This window comes from Lepisosteus oculatus, chromosome 24 (genome assembly GCF_040954835.1).
Source record: "Lepisosteus oculatus isolate fLepOcu1 chromosome 24, fLepOcu1.hap2, whole genome shotgun sequence".
NCBI classification, from domain to species: Eukaryota; Metazoa; Chordata; class Actinopteri; order Semionotiformes; family Lepisosteidae; genus Lepisosteus; species Lepisosteus oculatus.
Window position 1 is genome coordinate 14,193,079 of NC_090719.1, and position 18,805 is coordinate 14,211,883.

Consider the following 18,805-nt stretch of genomic DNA (forward strand, 5'->3'; position numbering starts at 1 on the left):
CCAGCCGTGCCTTCTATTTAGTGTCCTGGTAGTGATCTAATCACGGAAAGGCTTTAATTCTGAAGTGCATAAATGCCATCATCTGCTGTCATCTTGTTTTAAGTGAAGCAATCATAATAAAAATAATGTAGTGACCAATACAATTGTAACTTGCTGATTGGAATAATAGCAGTTTTTGTTCCTTAACACAATCAATAATTTAACTGCTGCAAATTCTTTGCCTATTACTTCCATGATGTAATAAAATAGCAATGCCAAATAACAAGGGTGAGGAGAATACAGCACTTCTGTAAATGTAATGCAATATACAGTATAAGACATCAGAGTATTTCCTTTATAATGAGTAAAAGAACATTCATTTTGTCTCTTTTGTAATGCTGCCCTTATGGCTTTTTACTAAGAACGTGTTGATGTCTTCTCTGAGATTCCTATAACTTTCCATAGGTACTGTATTTGTGCAAAACTGACAAAAACCTTGGTGCCATTTATATAGAATAATATCAGTGTGTTTGTTTATTTTGTATGTAGGTTTTTCCATCGCTAGTATTTCTGGGTATGCATAACATACATCTTGTAATAACTGCATTGGTAGAGAGAACGGGAAGCAATTACGACAAAGTTCATTAGTGTGAGGAGTATGCTGTAGATAAACCCGGAGTACTGCAGTAGCAGGGGCTGCCTGTGCAGTGTCTGAGCATGTGTGAGGCAGAGGGGGTGACGTGCCATTTCCTGGCACACGCAGAACCTGGTGCCAGCTGTGAACGGTTGGTGCCTTTTCCTGGGGGCACAAGATACCAGCCAGCAAATGTGTAAACTGCTGAATTAATTATTTCTCAGCTTTACTGTTACTGTAACAATAGCTATGAGCCTTTGTTGCAGTCATGTGGGTGCTCTGATTACTCTTTTGTCTATTTTTCTATGAGGGGATCCAAAAGACACTGTTGTGCCAATGTAGAATGGCTTTTTATTTATCATACTTCTGATAGGTTTTGTTTCTCATTTTAAACCCTGTACATTATTTGGATATGACTTATGATCATTTTTTTAAAAAGTAACCCTAGCTGTCTGAAAAACAAAACTCAGTTTAGGAGTGAAATCCTGATGCCGGTGCTACAGTCTGTACACATTTCTCTCTCACGTTAGCGAGCATGTCTGTGCATTGTCTCTGTACTCACACAAACAATACAGGACAAAAGATTTGAAGCAACAAATGATGAGACCCTGAGGGACCCTGCAAGAGGACAGTTTTGCTCATTCTTCTTCACCCTAATCCCTGGATTTGACTAATATCTTGGCACCCCTGAACAGATAATCCCCTTTTCCTTAATAATATACTAACGACGATAATGATGAAGTCGTCTCAGTGGAGTAATGACAACTCAATATGTCTTACTGGTTTTAGGAAAGCCACTCATTTAAGGAGGCTGTTCTTTGTCTGACGAATTGCTAGAGGTTACTTGTAAATTTAACATAATGATTTCCCTGTGCAAATTAATGGCTCCTCTTTCACTTTATACAAGATTTTAATGAAGCCCTTTCTCGTGAAATTGCGGCAGTGTGCAAAATATTATCCCTTCTCTGGCGTTGTGAAAAATATAGAAGTTTCAGATGTGTTGGTATTGGGACTATACTGTTGTCTGTGCCAGTCTGTTAAACAATGGATTTGAAGATGGCAACAGGTTCAGAATGCAAACTATTAACTATTAACATTATGTTTAAAATCGTATGTATTTGTTTAGAACAACCAACAGGTTTTGAGCATGGGCAATGTTGCATTCCCACTCATGTTACTCAGCTTTTGTCAAATGTAAAGGAAGATAGGATGAAGTACTTATGCACTTATTATCTGACACTGCCTATAGTACTTTTTAAAGACAGTTATCATGAATAGCAAGATTTGAAGACAAATCTGAATACTAAATAATAAAAGACAGTATTATTTTCCATCTCCATAATTCATCACCTTCTGACCTGCAAAGCTAATATTAAAGTCTTATCTTAGTATTGGTTTAATGAATGTATACTGCCATCTAGAGATCAAACTAATACAAATGTTTATTTTTAATGTATAATAACCTCTTTACATTGACTTTCCTTTTGGGGTTTCTGAATATGCTCTCTTCTTTGTTTTTTTTTTAAATATACTTCATGATTCTTAAGCAAAATGTAGCTATTCAGGTGATAGTAAACCATATTTTTCTATATAATTATGTAGAGGAATGTAAAATTTCTAGAGTTATAATTGGCCAGAACAAATTCCAGTAAATAACAGCAACGGTGATTTCCTTCAGTTTCTTAACGCAAATTCTAAAAAACAAACATTCTTGTGCTAGTGCTATATAGTATAGGTCAGACCTCTATAAATGATTAGATATAAAGATATAGTGATATAGTTTGAGGATCATTAATTAATATTTTAATATCATTTTGTTTTAAATAGTGTCATTGGTACATGTGCGGATCAGACTATCGCTTTTCACAGCCATAACGTAGACAGTTCTTCTTAGCCAGGTCAGGAGGGATTATTCCATGATCAATGGATTGAGGAAATTATGTAACCAGAAAGTGTTCCAGAACACGGACCAACCTGAAGTTTGTAAAACATCAGAATATAAACTACCGATGCATAATATTACTTGTATTTGAATTGAAAAATATTTTAAATTCATTTTTTTATGTCTGTAATTTACCAAAGTGCACACAGAAACTTAAGTAATTATTTTTCTCCTGTTAGCTCACGGCGAATGATACCCTTATTCAGTTTTCTGTTGTGCAGTGATGATAATTCCACTTCACACAGGAGGTGTATAGCGTGTGTGTTTGTGATGCTCTATATACAGTAGATCTGTGCTTAAAACATGGGGTGCTTTAGCCAAAGATTCAGTCATATGCAGGCTAATCAACTAGACCGGGCACAGCAAAGGAGAGGAACAGCAAGTTTAAACCTGTATGTGATTACGTGTGAGGAAATTAAGGTTGTATCTAATCTAGAACATGTTCCTGAGATGGCTTTCATGTTAATGAGAATTAACCATCTTCCTCCGTTCCCTAGGTGAGACTGAATATGAGTATATGGCTGTATTAGACATACAGCATGTGCAGGTTAGATCTTTCTTGATCAGCTTTTTAGTTCGTAATAGATAAACGTCTTAAAGTAACGTGATCTAGAATTGAAATAAGATTTGATTTTCTAGGAGACAAATAAAATAACATGTATAAATCGTGCCCATGTATTTGAATATGATCTGCTTTCTTAAGTCAACTGAGAAGTTCGCATAGCAAAGCAAGGCTAAAATGTTAAATAGTGATTTCCGATATGTATTCTTCTAGATGCAGAATAGCCTGTGGCTGCTATGACTTCAGCTCATCTAAGTACTGCTCTTTATTGACTATTGCTACACTGTGGCCCCCCAGTATGTTTTATTTTAGAAGTTCAGAACAGATGATATTATTGCAAAGCGATAGTCTGCTTCTTTATGAAGTATGTACTGATGAATGCGTTAGAAGGTAATCCGTCCTGAACTGCGGCCTTTCCCTTGCCGCCTGCTGGCTCACACCCCACCAGCCCTGAGGAGTCTGGTACCCACTTCTGCGAAAGTGTGAAGCGTGTGTATCGACTGCACCCTGCAGCTCTCAGAGTATGGAAGTCGGCTTCCGTGGCACCAGCAGGGTTAAGGGGCGTCTTTGTGTTTCTCAAACTGCTCCGTGGTCAGGTGCTCAGGTGCTGGAGTCATTGCAGTGGAGTATTGGTTACCCATGAGCCTGGTCAGCTGTTGTTCTGTGGTAGAGATTACACAGCTTAATCATTAGCTTCGATAAGCTGCAGCTGATGCCAGCCTCAACCCCCTTTACACCTAATTAGCCTCATTAATGAGTTCTCCTGATCTCCATAGAGAGGGCTTCCTCCCTGGGACTGGAGGTAAAAATACCTCATGCAGGTAGTGCTGCTCATGTCTTTAATTAATGCCAGCACCTGCAAAGCACCATGACTCACACGGCTAAGGCTCACATAACCTGAAAATCCACCTTGTTTACAAGGTTACCAGAGCCACGCTTTTCCAGGGATAGAGATGTTGCTCTTCTGAGTTCAAGCCTGTTTTTTTTTTTTAATTCAGTATTTGTTTTTTCCACCTTTCGCTTTTGAGTCGTTTCACATTCTAAGGTGGTCTCAAACAGTGCATTAAATCCAAGCGGCTGCATCCTCTACTTAACATATCGATTAAAAGCTTGTTTTCTTAACACATGATCCCTGGGTAGCTGAGATCAGGTCATTTGCTGTCACTGATACTGTATTGCCAGACGAAATCAGCAGGTTTATCTGAGTGTGTCAATCATACATTAAAAGACAGTGAGTTTTCACTCAACAAAATTCAAATCATCGGTGATCGTAATATGAATTGAGCTAGTGCACGTTTTTTTGTTTAAACCTTGCGTCTCCTGAGAACAGGGTCTTGGAGAGTGAAATGAGTTTGGCTGCCTCAGCTAAGCCTTTAGTAAGCAACAGCATGAAAAAAATCCCCTCACATCGTTTGTCACAATTAGCAGACTCAGCTTAATAGAGACCCAGGGCTGAATTACTAATATAGAACTGAGTATGCATCATAATCAGCCTGTTGTATGCTGTGTATCATAAATGGTAATATGTCAGCAACTGTGTACAGTGAAAAGCAACACTGGGTTCTTTGGAAAACATTTCCCTGTGATACCAAAGGGATTCAGAATCTGTACGAATCAAATAAATAAGAATGAAGAAGAACATGCCTAGCAATTTGCATGTATGACTGTCAATTGGTCTGATTTTATTTCCATTTTCCAGATGTTTTCCAAAGGGAAAAGGGTGAGGGGATTCATATGAAGACAGAATTATTTGTGCAGAAATTGTTTTGAAAGACTATGGTACAGTACAAGTAGCTATAACATATATGACAGCCTGATGGTACAGAATTTAAATTTTATTTATTGCTTTGGTTGTACTCTCCACCTCTGATGATCATTACTTCATTAGTTATTAGAATTAGTGTTTATACAAACATGTATTTCTTGGTGCAAAACAGTGATTCTCAAGCAACAATAAACAGCTACACAGTTCTATTTCAAAAGCAGTTGCCGTGATTTTGAAGATGAGGATTTTTTTTTTCCAGTCTCCACGTACATTGCCAACATTATCATGAATTTAATGAATATCGGTGAATCAACAAATTTTAAAATTTCAACATGTTTTTTCATGTTTGAGACCAATTGAGAAACAACAATTGCATGGGGATTGGAGAAATGTCATGGACGTATTCAATCAAGCGACAGTTACCACTGTATTTGTTGTGAGTGCCGGTCACAGGGGTGGAGACTGAACCGTGTTTCCATGGGGAAAAAAAGGTCATTTCAACTTGGAGTCATAGAACAGCAACAGGCAAATTAGTCAGAGAAAGCAGCTCACCTAAACTCTGCTCTTTGAAGTCCAAGGGAATTACTAGACAAATAACATGGTATAAGGAACTATTTTGTCACGTACTGCTGGACACCTAGTGCAGCTCTCAGTGGATGGGTGGGGGGGGTGGTATAATGAAAATAATGATTTTGTGTTAGATGGCCTGGAGGGGAGCAGAGTTGGCAGTTTCTGGCCCTGTGAAGGGCTGCCCATCTGCTCCCTGTCAGAGCGTGTTAGGAGTGCATCTGGATTCAAGCCCCAGAGTTCCAGCTCGGAGCTGGTCACGTGACCGTCACCACGACGACTAACCCAGGCCTCAGCAGCTCCGCCAGCCAGATGCAGATGCTCATGTGCTCCAATTAGGTGGCCTGGTGTTCGCAGTGCTTGTAAAAGTTTGTACTGTGATTGTTTTTTATTTTCTTCGGTCTGGGGAACGGACGCTGGCTGGCCGGTGACGTCTCTGCTCATTTTAACCCTTCACTTTGATCACATCCAAATGCTGAAAAATTCATTAAGAAATGTCAAATTTCGTATAAAAAGGGGGCATTCAAGAAACGAAACAATTTTGCTTGTTAAAATTAGGGTCAAGAAAAGATTAAAAAACCTCTTACTATTTGGTTTTCACTCTGTGCGTAGCACCTGGTTTCTTAATATGATTAAACATGGGATAAACACTTTTTTGGCACAGAGCCTGGGATCAGATTTTATTTTTCATAGCAGTTGCATGAGTGAGATAAGGACTTGTGCTTCTGATGATCATGGGTGCATATTTGTGCTATAAATAGCTATTGTTTGCTGACAAGCTGTGGAGTTTTAATTGCACCATTCGTTTTTGGGAGCACCGTTATCATTTAATAATTTCTGGCACGTATTGTATGCAGAACTTTTCATCCCAAATGATCAAGTGCTTCACATACAGTATAGAAGGAGTCCCACTGTATCCATCATTGGAGTGCGGCACCCACCTGGATAATAGCCCTGTAAGACGGAAGATCAGGCAGAGAAGTAAGACATTACTTCACAGTGGAATTAAAGGAAAACATTAGGGAGGCCATGTTCTGCAATCTCAGAGCTGTATTTAGCTAGGACATCAGGACTAACACGTCTACTATTATACTTTGGTACGCCTACGGTGCCAAAGTATCTTTACATATCCAGTGGTCAGCACTTTAGTTTAATACTGTTAACCTCAGTCTCTATACTAGGGCATACTGTAGGTTTGAGTATTCTCGTCCAGAGGGAAGAGTGCAATTTACCATTTCCAACAACACCACTTATATGGTAACATGGTGACTTTCCTTAAAGGTCTTCCACCCCTGTACTGTCCTGCACGTTTCTCATTTAACAGCAATTGAAGAACTAAGAAAATAGTGGACTCATTGTAATTCAGTTGGAATTCAGCAGTGATTTCTTATTCAAATAATCAGTTTAATTGAGTAATCAAGATAAGACTCTGTAGCTCTTGCCTGTACCTGGTTTAGGCTATCCAGCATGAATAAGAACAGTCTGACAGTAAAGCTGTGTTGGAGTCCATTGGATGTGGACTGTTTTAAAACTGGAATGTTTTGACACTTTTCTGCTTGATGAAATATACGTTCACATGGAGACATGGATCGGCCCAGTTTTATTCTTTGGAAACAAATCAGATAGTTTTTGTAATTGTATGTAAAACGTGATAGATAAGGCTGTGTGGTATTTTTAAGTAAGCTTAGTTTGACAGATTTGGAGGGAGAATTTAGACCAAATTAAAACGGAACACAGCTTATCTGCTTAAATTCAAAGGTAAATATTTCTCAGACTCACCAATGAATTCAATCCACTTCTAATCTCTTTTAAATATATTTTATAGCACATCAGTTTCACAGGAAAGTGAAAAGCAGTGGAGATGTGTTCTGGGAAATGATAGATGGATGAGTTGATATACTAGCTAAACTTGTGTGACAAAATACCTAGGTTGTTTGCATCTATGATTGCTAACAAGGAACATTTTGATAAGAAGGTATGAGGTTTTCATGCTGGTTTGCTAGGATTATGATTTTTCAGGTTTATTTTTGACGGTGCACATGCAGTACGTGTCAGAATAATGCAAAATTAAATATTGGTAACACTAATCAAAAGTAGTGTCTTTCACAAATTTAATAACTGTAATAAATCTTGTTTTCTAAATTGTAAATACCTATGATACCTTTCCTGCATTTATTGGTCATGCGTTCTTTCTTGCAAGAGTCGAGATATTTAGCGATTTAAGGTTTTGAGTGTTGATGCTTTTGTCTGCAGGTCACCGATGGAGCTTTCTGTGTAATTGCTATGTTGTATGCAATTATTTGTTTGAAAATCTACAGTATATACAGGCTGATTGAAATATTTCTTTCTTCTACACCTTAATGCAAAGTCTCTTAGCGCTCCTGCCGTTGCTAAAATAGCAATCCTGTAATATTGCAGCGATGCATTATTGTGAAAAATGCTCTTCATCACACTTGCTCTTGCAAGCCAAGGTCTGTTTCCAGCTTGGCTCCCTGCCTGACTGGGTGTGAAAGCCTCTGTCTTATTGTCACAAGGTTGTTGCATCAAGGGGTTCTATAACACGCCTCCAGGCTATAAGTGTGCAAGTTCCGCGGTTGGTGAAAATCAGCTTTTACCACTTGTCTGAGGGACTTAAGAGTGGCGCTCTGTGAAAGATGGAGCATCCACAATTATTTACAATTCTCTGAAGCGGTGCACAATGCTTTATCGGTGACAATTTTTATGGTTGTGTCATTCCATGTTAAATCAATCAAAAAACTGAATTATTTTAATTTTTCCCCTCTTCGTTTGAACAAAACCGTCGATAAACATTTTCCCATGGGAGAAGTTGTTAGATTGATTTCTGTTCCTGAATGACCAGTCATACAGATGACCGATGTGCTCCAAATTGACCCTTTGATGCGTGACACGTCGTCTTTGTAAATACAAGCTCACAAGCATTCCTACGTCACTTCAGTTGTCTTGCGTTCTGTCATTTCATGCTCCGGAGGTAAAGTGAAGCCCAGAAAAGGATCTCATTTTCTACGGGCTATCACATGCTTCTTTAATATCATCCTAACGCAAGTGAACCAGTTAGCATTGCATAATTAACAATTAGGAGTGGAATTCGAGTTATATTTCTAATGTGTTTTACTGTAGACATAAAATGATGAACTCTGTCATTAGGAGGTATCTCTGATTTAATTAAGAAAAATGTGATTGCTTAGTCAGGGCAATTACCCTTGTTTTATAGTATTTTAACAGTACAATCCGAAATCTGAGAACCTAACCATGAAGTGTATTTGCTATGGCAATTATCATCTGCAGTGTAGTGTAGCTCTTGCAAGACGAATGAGGAGCTGGGATTTGCTCTTTTATTTCCAACATCAAGCCTCTGCCTCTGCCTTGTGATTGGACACAGCAGGAAAGAATAGGTTCCTTCCCAGAAGTGTCAGGGCACCTCTAAATATCGTACATGCTGCATCACCCGCCTCTCAACAGCGACAGGCAGAAATCGTTCTAACAGGAGTCCAAGCTCCTCTGCTCCTTCATATTAATAAATCAAGTCCACCGGAGCCCAGGTACAGTCCCATAATCTTATCTTTAAAAAAAGGGGCAGTGTGGTGGCTCTGTGGCTGGAAGGTTGCCGGTTCGAATCCCATGGCTTGCAGAGGAATCCTACTCCATTGGGCCCCTGAGCAAGGCCCTTAACCCCAGCTGCTCCAGGGGCGCCGTATAAATGGCAGACCGTGTGCTCTGACCCCAAGCTTCTCTCCCTGTCTGTGTGTCTCATGGAGAGCAAGCTGGGGTCTGCAAAAAGACAAATTCCTAATACAAGAAATTGTATTTGGCCAATAAAGTGGTCTTATCTTATCTCTTGCCTAGAGGGCAGGCACTTCCACCATCTCTATAGGTTTTCAGTCCAACTGGGCTCATGACGCCCTGAACAGACACACTTTTGGTTTAATTGGACCATTTTAACCACTTTTTCCAGCTCTTCAAGGGCTGGTTTCAAAGAGACCTAGCAAACCCGCAGAGACACCTACCCTCCAGGACCAGGATTGAGGAACTTTGTGCTGTGGTCTTTCTGGTCATTTTTTGAAGCAATATCTCAATTGCATATGTGAATCTGAATTTTAATAATAACTTCTAAACAAAGGTCTTCTTACAAGTATAGAAAAATTCAAATTTTCCTCGTGTGTTTTTATTTCTCCTTCAAGGAAGAACCAATAACATTCGATGAGGATGCTTTTGTGTCTCACCGTTCGAGTGCCATGAGGCAGTTTCTTCAGAACGCCATTCAGCTCCAGCTGTTCAAACAGGTGAACATCCACACAATGAAAATAACTTTTCATTAAATCTCCTGCGTTTTCTATGGAAATCTGCGTAACATTTCATTATATCTGCACGATCTAAATTAAAGATCCGAGAAGAAATTAGTTGGGGGGTTTTGCGTAGTTGCCGGGAAAGATTCAGGTATCACGCAATCGCACCTGCTGTGTTTGATCGCTGCATACGTTTGTCTAGAAATCTGGATCAATTCTCAACAGAAAAGATGCTAAGCATACAGGCTCTCCAGAGCTAAAACACAGTACAGTAACAGATTCTTAGTTACTTATCTCTATATTGAGAACACCTCTGGTAAGACTCTACAGGCTCTGTTTGTGAGAGGAAATTAAGGCATTTCTGCAAGTTGTGTTATGTAGCTACTAAAGAATGTAAGGAACTTAGGAGAGGATAGGAGCCTATTTGTCTCATCTAGCTCATGTGCCTTTGTGTAATGATCTGGACATCCAGCTGTTTTTGAACTGACCCAGGGTACTGGCTTTAACGGTAGCTCTGGGTAGCTTGTTTCAGATTCCCACACCATGTGGGAAAAACGTGACTCCTCTGGCTTTGGTGTGGCCAAGCCCTTTCAGGATGTTAAATACCTCAGTCACATTCCCCTCATACTCTTTTCTGTTCAAGTAAAAAAAAATCGTTCTTTTTGTCTGTCATTTAACTTAGGACATTCTTTTCATCCCAGGAATGTATCTAGTCTCATTTCTCTCACATTTCTCCAGTTTATCTATATTTAATTGTTATCGGGGTTAACCAAAATTGAGCACAATATCCTAAATGAGGTACCATTTTAACATAAAAACAGAGATATTTACTGTGTGGATATATTGGTCCTCTGGATTTGATTGTTGTTTAATGCTCATTTTGTATGAATTCCCCGCTTAGTTATTGCCGGCGATGTGCTGGTTGTACTAATTACATTCTTACATTTGTTTTTCCTCCAAGTTCATTGATGGACGGCTAGAGCTGCTTAATTCTGGAAAGGGATTCAGTGACATCTTTGAAGAGGAGATTAATATGGGAGAATATGCTGGTAGGAAGAGTTTTTATTCTTCTGCATCGGAAGATATGTTCAACTTGGAATTGTGAATGTGAATAACAATGTGAATAATATTGCAATTAGCAAACAGCAGTATAAATGTTAAGTTGCAGTTATGAAGGACAAGATTATATTGCAAACTGCATTTTGTAAGATTATTTGAATTTTATTAATGCATAGAATAAAATCTTTTAAAAAAACATTATGAAACTATGGGTTTTGCAATATTTAAAAAAATATAGTCTTAGTGTACATCCACACCCTAAGGACAGAGGTTACTATATGGTTTGCTTGATTCTTCTGCTCTCTAAACTGTAATATAACTTGCATCTGGACAGAAACTGTAGAATTGTCGTATTATAACACTGATATCTGTAATATTAACTACAGTGATATATTCATTGTTCACTGAAAATTATTTTTCAGTGTTTTTTTATGGATTTTCTACTCATTGTTCCGTTATTGCAAGTTTATGAAACCATGTTGCTTCTGGTGCATATTGTAATAGAAATCGCCAGAATTAACTAAACCGAGTTCCTTACTTACATCATCTTATGTTATATATATTTTTTTAGACCTTTATTGTGGCACACAGGTCACACTTATATCATTATTATGTACCATTAATTATTTATGTGCCCTTTATTTGCATAGTCATTTTGCTGACTTTAGTTTATTGCAAATTGATGGTATTGTCCCTATCAAGTTAAAAATTTGACACTTGCAGGGTTGTATTTCTAATCTAAAAAGAGAATTTGAAATCTGAATTTGGAAACAGTAGCTCTCTAATTAGTTTGTAAAATACTCTCTCATTATAAGTGATTGGAACTGAATAAAACCTGTGGCTTGAAAATAAAGGGTTAGACAGGAGGTCTCGTCATGCAGTTAACAAGTTTTTAATCGAGGCCTTTCCATTTTATGTGATGTCAGATTAAATCTTGTTAGAAATGAAATAAAAAATCTGAAGTTAAACAGCCACCCACCTTTTCAGAAGACTGTGAAGCAGTTATTCTGTTTTTGAGAAAAGAAGATAAGAGTAATTAATGGCAAACTAAACAGTGCTCGAGATTCTTTACAAAGGGAAGCCATTCTTATCTAAATTAATCCATAACATCTTTCCCTCGTTTTTAACCCACAGGCAGTGATAAAACATACCACCAATGGCTTTCAACGGTAAAGGTCAGTGAGATATCTGTTATAAATTACAGCCCCCCCCCACACACACATTTCTGATTGTCACTCCATGTTTACAGTTAAATTGAATGTTTATTTCAAATTCATAATTAAGGAAGTGTATGTCTTAATTAAATTGGTATATCAGTATAGTGACATTTACCTGTGTATTCATTGGATGTCATCATTGGTTGTCTGTATTGAAGAAGTGACAATATGTATTGAAAAACAAAGTCTGGAGTCTATTATTATTAATATTATTAATATCATTGTTGTTGGTAAAAAAGCTGAACAGGTTAACATTCTTTCCAGAAAGGAGTCACAGGTGTATTGTGGAGAAAATATATAACCAAGACTGTCTTGAGTGCTGGTAAATTTAAAGTCATTGTTATTAGTTTAAGGTTTTTATTCTAACTTCTAGATGTTTCCCATGTGATTATGTCAACAGCAACTTCTCATTAGCAGCAAAAACCTGTAGTGTATCAGTATGTACAATAAAATTGAAGCAAATACATAATGAGCATTTCCTGAAATATTGAATCATGCAGACCTCTTTTATCGCATAAGAGATCTGACAATATGGCTGCACCTAGATAATGTTCCTCCTCTGCTGCTTAAGCATGTTGATAATTCAAGTTGACATTTGGTAGAGTTTTCTGAAAATGCTATTCTTTATAATATTTTCTGCTTTAATAATAATCAAGTAAGGCTTAGATAACCACAGTACAGAGAAAAAAAGCATTCTGTTGAAATCCTTTTTACTTTTTGAGTGGTATGCCAATAGCGCATCGTTTTGGCTACGTCAGGCAGTTTCAGAGATGAATGAGTGCCTGCTCAGTGGAAAACGGTGAGGCTTTTCATGGTTTAAGACACTGAGCTACAAAATATTGTTTGCTAAATGAATGTGAATGGAGTTAAAAGAATTGTCTGTCTGCTCTTTACAGAAAGGCAGCGGAGCCATAATAAACACAGTGAAAACTAAGGCAAACCCAGCAATGAAAACCGTTTACAAGTTCGTAAGTATGCTTCTTGTTTTTTCTACACATATTAAAACATTTAACAATATACTGTACCGTACAGTACATCCATTCATTTCCTATTCCGCTTCTCCAGTATAGGGACGCCAGTCCATCGCAGGGCAGACAGACTCAGACACACACACACATGCTCACACCATGGTCAGTTTTCTCAGTTGGCTAGGACGATAGGAGGAAACTGGAGCACCTCAAGGAAACCCATGTGAACACAGGGGGAACATATAAATTCCACACAGACAGCACCCTAGAATTTGGCCCCAGGGTTCCAGAACAGCGAAACGGCACTGCTAGGCACTGCTCTGCCATATCTCCCACATATTTAAAAATATGTGCAAAGCAAATATTTTGCTTCTCCTTGAAGAAAACTGGTAGGCAACGGCACAACATAAGTGCTTTAATTCATTACAGAATCTAATACATTTACGTTACCAGTTAATCGAGTTACATTCTAAACACGTTTCTTATTCATCATGGTCACCAGCCACCTGAATGTGGAATAAAACCTTGGTCAGGGTTTCACTGCTTATGCTTCAGTCTTTTCAGAGGTTTTTACAATGGTACCACAGTCGCTTTGGGGATACGTCTGTTTTGGCCAAGTTTTTCTTATTAGAAATACTGTCAATCACCCATTAGCAAAGGCTTCACTCTCCTTTTCTGGTAGTTTTAAGAATACGAGATGCTTATACCTATGAAAAGGTCATACAGATCTATATTTCTTTCCTGCCTGCTAAGAATTAATTAATCCAATTATGGCATCAAGGCATTCCCTGCTGAATAGCCTCCACAGCAAAAACAGTGAAGAAGTGTCTTTATGAGGTTTGCTGCTAACTGGTAGATTCTTCTCTCGATGAGAGTAATAATGAATTAAAATAGTTTTTCTTAGCCAAGTACAGCTTTCAAATTTTAAATGTACTCTGTCTGTATATAGAAAAAAAAATGAGAACTTCTACTTGGGAGCAAAATGTTTTAAAAGTTATCTTGCTGGTTTAAATTGAGCAAAACCTAATATCAATCAATTCTTTTTGTTACCTGTAGGACAGTATACCTCTGATATGAATGTCTCCAACAGGACATTTGTCAGCCAACATAGGCAATAATTTGTTGTTATCCTTATGTTGTGGAAAGTGAAAGGTTCTAGGTTGCTGAAATGCATGGTAAAGTTTTATTCCATGCTATAAAAGATTAATAGATTTTGAGCAGTACTGTTAAAGTTAATAATCATAATATGCAAGCAAGACACTTCGTATGAGCAGTTCACTTAGACATCCTCCAGGAAGTTAAAAATTCAAACAACTTATAATTAAATATAAAAAAAAACATATGTTACAGTATATTATTGCAGAAATTGTGTTTTACCACTGGACTTGCAACTCACAATTACATAAAATTGGAATAAAAATGTATTGTACCAGTTTATTTTGGTCTGCTCTTGTACTTTTAAATCTTGCACTTTTTTTTGAATTCATATTCTGGATTGATTATGCATGGTATTTTTAAACAGTTTTCCCTAGTACTGTTAGCATTCAGTATGCTGAACATAAATTGCAGATCATATGTGAGACAGTCAAAAAAGACCACTTATGAAACACATTTCAGAAAACTCAATTCCGTAAAACAAAAACTCCTGGAGCAGAGATGCCTTCTATTCTATTCTATTCTGTTCTATTCTATTCTATTCTATTCTATTCCTGGGCATGATCATTAAATTCTGCAATTTACTCTTCTGATGAGGTCATTGTACTGCCCTTATGATGGCAAAACAGGAGCATAAGGATTGTTTTTGGTCATTATGTGGTTGACAGTTTTCACTGGATGTACTCAGTATAGTAAAAAGCACTGGTGTTGTGGCGTTGCTGGACTCTTTCATTTAGATGGGCGAGAAAATTAAAGCTGATTTCTGCTTACAGGCAAAGGACCATGCGAGAATGGGAATAAAGGAGGTGAAAAATCGATTGAAGCAAAAGGTACTTTTCCCCCCTCCTTTGCTCTTTCTCACAAATAGGGATGCATTAAATGCGAGGATCTCAAATGCATTACATAATGTTCAATAGCAGATCAAAACCTTTCTTACCAACACACTCAAATCGTGTTATGTGCTAGCCTTGACTTTCTTCTCTCTCAAGTATATTACCACACACGGGGCCATTTGCAGTATTGTTCATTTTCTCTGTGTATTTTTGTCTTCGTATTTTAACCCATCTGCACATTTCCTGGGAGTTCTCCTGTTATTCTAAAGGTGCAAGTGGACAAAGCGTCCATATTTCCATTTGGTGCCACTTCCCTTGATGCCCTGAGCTCCAGAATAAAACGCACTGAAAAGAGTTGTCTCCATTCTCCATGCAATTAACATCATTTTGTGATGCCATGCCTTGTCATTTAATTACAAAACCCCCCATTTAAACTTGGTTCATATCCATCCAGTTTGCTAAATTGCACTTTTGACATAAGCATTTGTACCTTGAATTTAGAAGTAACAGTGTGGGATAAGCTACCAAATATTATTCATTTACAGGTGAATATCTCTGTACAAAAAGAACAAAAGCACATAAAGACCCCAGTTTTCTTTTGAGCAATATGGACTATCTCTGTACTCTATAAACTTTGGATGCTGTTTGGTTTTACTTCAAACATACTCGCAGCTAGCTTTCAGTTACTATGCTAATGACCTGAACTGAAAAGCTGATGTGTCTATGTGTGATTCCAATATCTAATATTAGCGATTTCTAAATTATACCACCTTGAACATGGAGGGTTTTTGTTTAGTGTTGCCGAAACATACAATTCATTTCTATAGGGATGGCAGTGTAGAAGATGAAATACTGTTTTTATATTTTTATTTTTCCTTCTGTTAAATGTTTGGTTGCAGTGGAAGAAGAATCTTCAGTACTGGAATAGTGCTCAATGCATGTGAGATTTTCAGAGAGCTCCATTTTGCACAGGTTTCCTTTTAATGCATTTATATGTAATGTGTAAGGTAAAAGGTTCAGACCAGACATTTGCTGACATAGATCCGGAGCTAAATAAAAAACATAGGTTTTAGATTTTATTCACTGCTACGGGTGGTTTACAGTGAACGGGAGAGCTGAGTACCCCCAGCACATGCAGAAAATGAAACAAAGATACTTTGGCATGGTTTAAAAATGGATCTTTCTTACACATGATGCGCCACATGTGCAAAGCACTCTTGATCCTGTCTGCTACTTACTTTGAGCATGCCCATTTCTGCTCACTCCATTAACTATAGTCTCTGATACCCGTCTCTTTTTCATCCTTTGTCATGGTCTATATTGTTCCATCACTGCTTGACACAGCATTCCTAATCTGCTTGCTTGCTTCCTTTTGTGTCCTAGACACAACACAAACCCAACAATGAGAAATTACCACGCATACTGTATAACGAAATACTCAAGTTAGCAGCCTATGTAATAGTCACAATTTTAAAAAAAAGAGAGAAGCTGTGTAATCGGTATGAGAGATACGAACATAAGATAAGATGTGTGATTAAGAAATCAATAAATAAAATATCAATAAGGAAAATATACAATCAGTTCTGCAAATGAAGCAGGTTAATAGCCATGGACATCAAGAATAATGTAGTTCTTTTGCGCTTGGCCCTGGGTAGCCGGTGGAAGGAGCTCAGACCCGCTGTGCAAGGGGTGGTCATGACAGTCAGTGATTACACTGTATCTGCCTTCCACACTGTCAGTTTGCTGTAGCTGCCTGCCAGCCACTGTCCTGCTCATCTAGGGTGCCGTTGTCCTTTGTAGATAGTTTAGGCCTGGTTTTGACACCCTTCTGAAATAGGAAATGGGAATGTAGATGTCTCACGATAATTTCCTAAATTAGCGTTATTCTCGTTATTTGCAACGGAATGCCAGGCCCAGACACTAATGTGGAAATACCAGAGTATACGGCACAATAGCATTATGGGCACAAACTAATACCTCTGCTCCCCCTGATTAGCACGAATCTTGGGCTATGTGATGGTTAAACAAGTCTAGGAATTCTTGGTTTAATAAAGTGGCCTACATAGAATACAAATAAACCTTATATTTGTGTAAAGGCTTTGAGGGTGTTGTTAAAAACGTTCTGTAATATCACCTCACTTTCTTATTGGCATAATGTACAGTGTAAGGAATTAGCATTTACTGCAGAGTGGGTGCCTCCATAATCCTTTGTTGCAGATTTCTGTGTTTCAGTATCGTGTTTTTAATGTTCCTCTTATATTTTAATCATTTCTTTAGATACTGTATTTGCATTCTGAATGGTTGTTATTATCCTTAGGTTTCAGCAGTTGATTTGTGTAAAATCTTTATTTCAAAGCAAGTATAAATAACATTTGCTAGCATAACATACTTCTGCTGACTTGCTGATTCTCTTCTTGTTTTCTTTGTGTTGTCAATACCTTGTGTATTTTTTCCTAACATCAATCTTCTAAGTCTGCCTTATCCCGTAGTACCTCCTCTTTGCCCCTGACCCTTAATCAAGAACAGTCCTGGCCATGCAAATCACCTTTTCCTGCCATACAGGACATCGCTGAGAATGGCTACTCGGTGGCGGCAGAAGAGTCACAGCAGAGGGGCGTGGCTTCCCCGCTGACAGACAGGAAGGAAGTGAAGCAACGCGATGAGCGCCGGCCAATCACAGTGCACTTTGGGCAGGTAGGCGGTCTTTCATTTCTGTGGAACTTTTTCTGATGGCGAATTCTGCTTTCTGGGCCTTGTGCTCAATATTCAGAGATAATAATAGTATAGTACAGTATGACTCCATATAGCCTGAATAAGATGAATTTTGGGGGCCACTTAGATACTTTTGCTATTGTGTGATTTATGGGGAAAGCCTGTAAGTTATTCTTAGCGATTACATTTGCCAGAGGGTTTTGTGGTCAGCATAAAAGCCTTAATCTTTATTTTTTGGAGACAGTCAGTGTGTGGTGAATGGTCATTCAGATGTTACATTAAACTGAGGCAGTGACTACTTGTAGTCATTAATGATCCTGTGGAAGGATTCTCAAGATAAGTGTTACTAAACCCGGGTATCCTGGCTAGATTCTAATTCAGGCTTGTGAGACTCCCTAAGTTTTCCCCTCTGATGATTTGGTGAAATCATTTCTTACTTGAACTGCAAAAGAGGGTACAGCACATCACCCAGGCTATATTTCAGTCAGGAATGATGTTGTTACTCTTTGCTTGTGATCTTTCTGAATGGAACGTAATGATTTACAATGGCAAGGAATTTTGCTAAGTTGTTCACATAGAACGTGCGCTGATACAGCAGCACGGGAGGGTCTCAGTTCTGCTGACGGGGCTGTTTGACCCCTGTGCGTCGTCTTCGAGGTTCAGTAGAGCTGTGCTCCAACCGTCAGTGAAATTTTCTGCCATCTTGTCTGCTTGCTTCCCCTGCCAGGGTGGAGGGAATTGCAATTGGCGAGACAGGTTACATCTGCGGTAACGCAGTGAAGAGAACGGAGGAATTGTTGCACTGTAAGGAAAGGCATGAGCAAGAATGTGCCTTAGTAATCCAAGAGAGAAGATATGAGAATCCCATCTCTGTTTTCGCTCTTCACTTCCTTACGTTTAAGCTTATCATATTATCATCATATTAAGGAACAAAAACTGGTAATTGATAGGAAATGCTATGTCACTTCTTTAGAATCCAGGCTCTTCTTTCCAAAAGGTTTACTGAGAGGTTAAAACTTTACTTCACTGACTGCCAATGAATCCCTTGACAAGTGGCAGCATAGCGTCTGCTGTCTGGCTTTTACTGTAAACAATATAATATACCAAA

General features: G+C 38.2%; 1 protein-coding gene across 5 annotated transcripts in view; it reads left to right on the top strand.

The window, feature by feature from the left end:
- Window positions 1-18,805, top strand: part of dennd1a (DENN/MADD domain containing 1A) — a 266,177-nt gene that overhangs the window by 189,636 nt on the left and 57,736 nt on the right. For all 5 annotated transcript variants that reach the window (XM_069183539.1, XM_069183541.1, XM_069183540.1 and 2 more), the window contains 6 exons: window positions 9,649-9,750; window positions 10,715-10,802; window positions 11,947-11,987; window positions 12,926-12,997; window positions 14,926-14,982; window positions 17,548-17,679. In XM_069183539.1, the coding sequence (XP_069039640.1) occupies window positions 9,649-9,750; window positions 10,715-10,802; window positions 11,947-11,987; window positions 12,926-12,997; window positions 14,926-14,982; window positions 17,548-17,679 (492 nt within the window). The remainder of the gene's footprint in view (window positions 1-9,648; window positions 9,751-10,714; window positions 10,803-11,946; window positions 11,988-12,925; window positions 12,998-14,925; window positions 14,983-17,547; window positions 17,680-18,805) is intronic.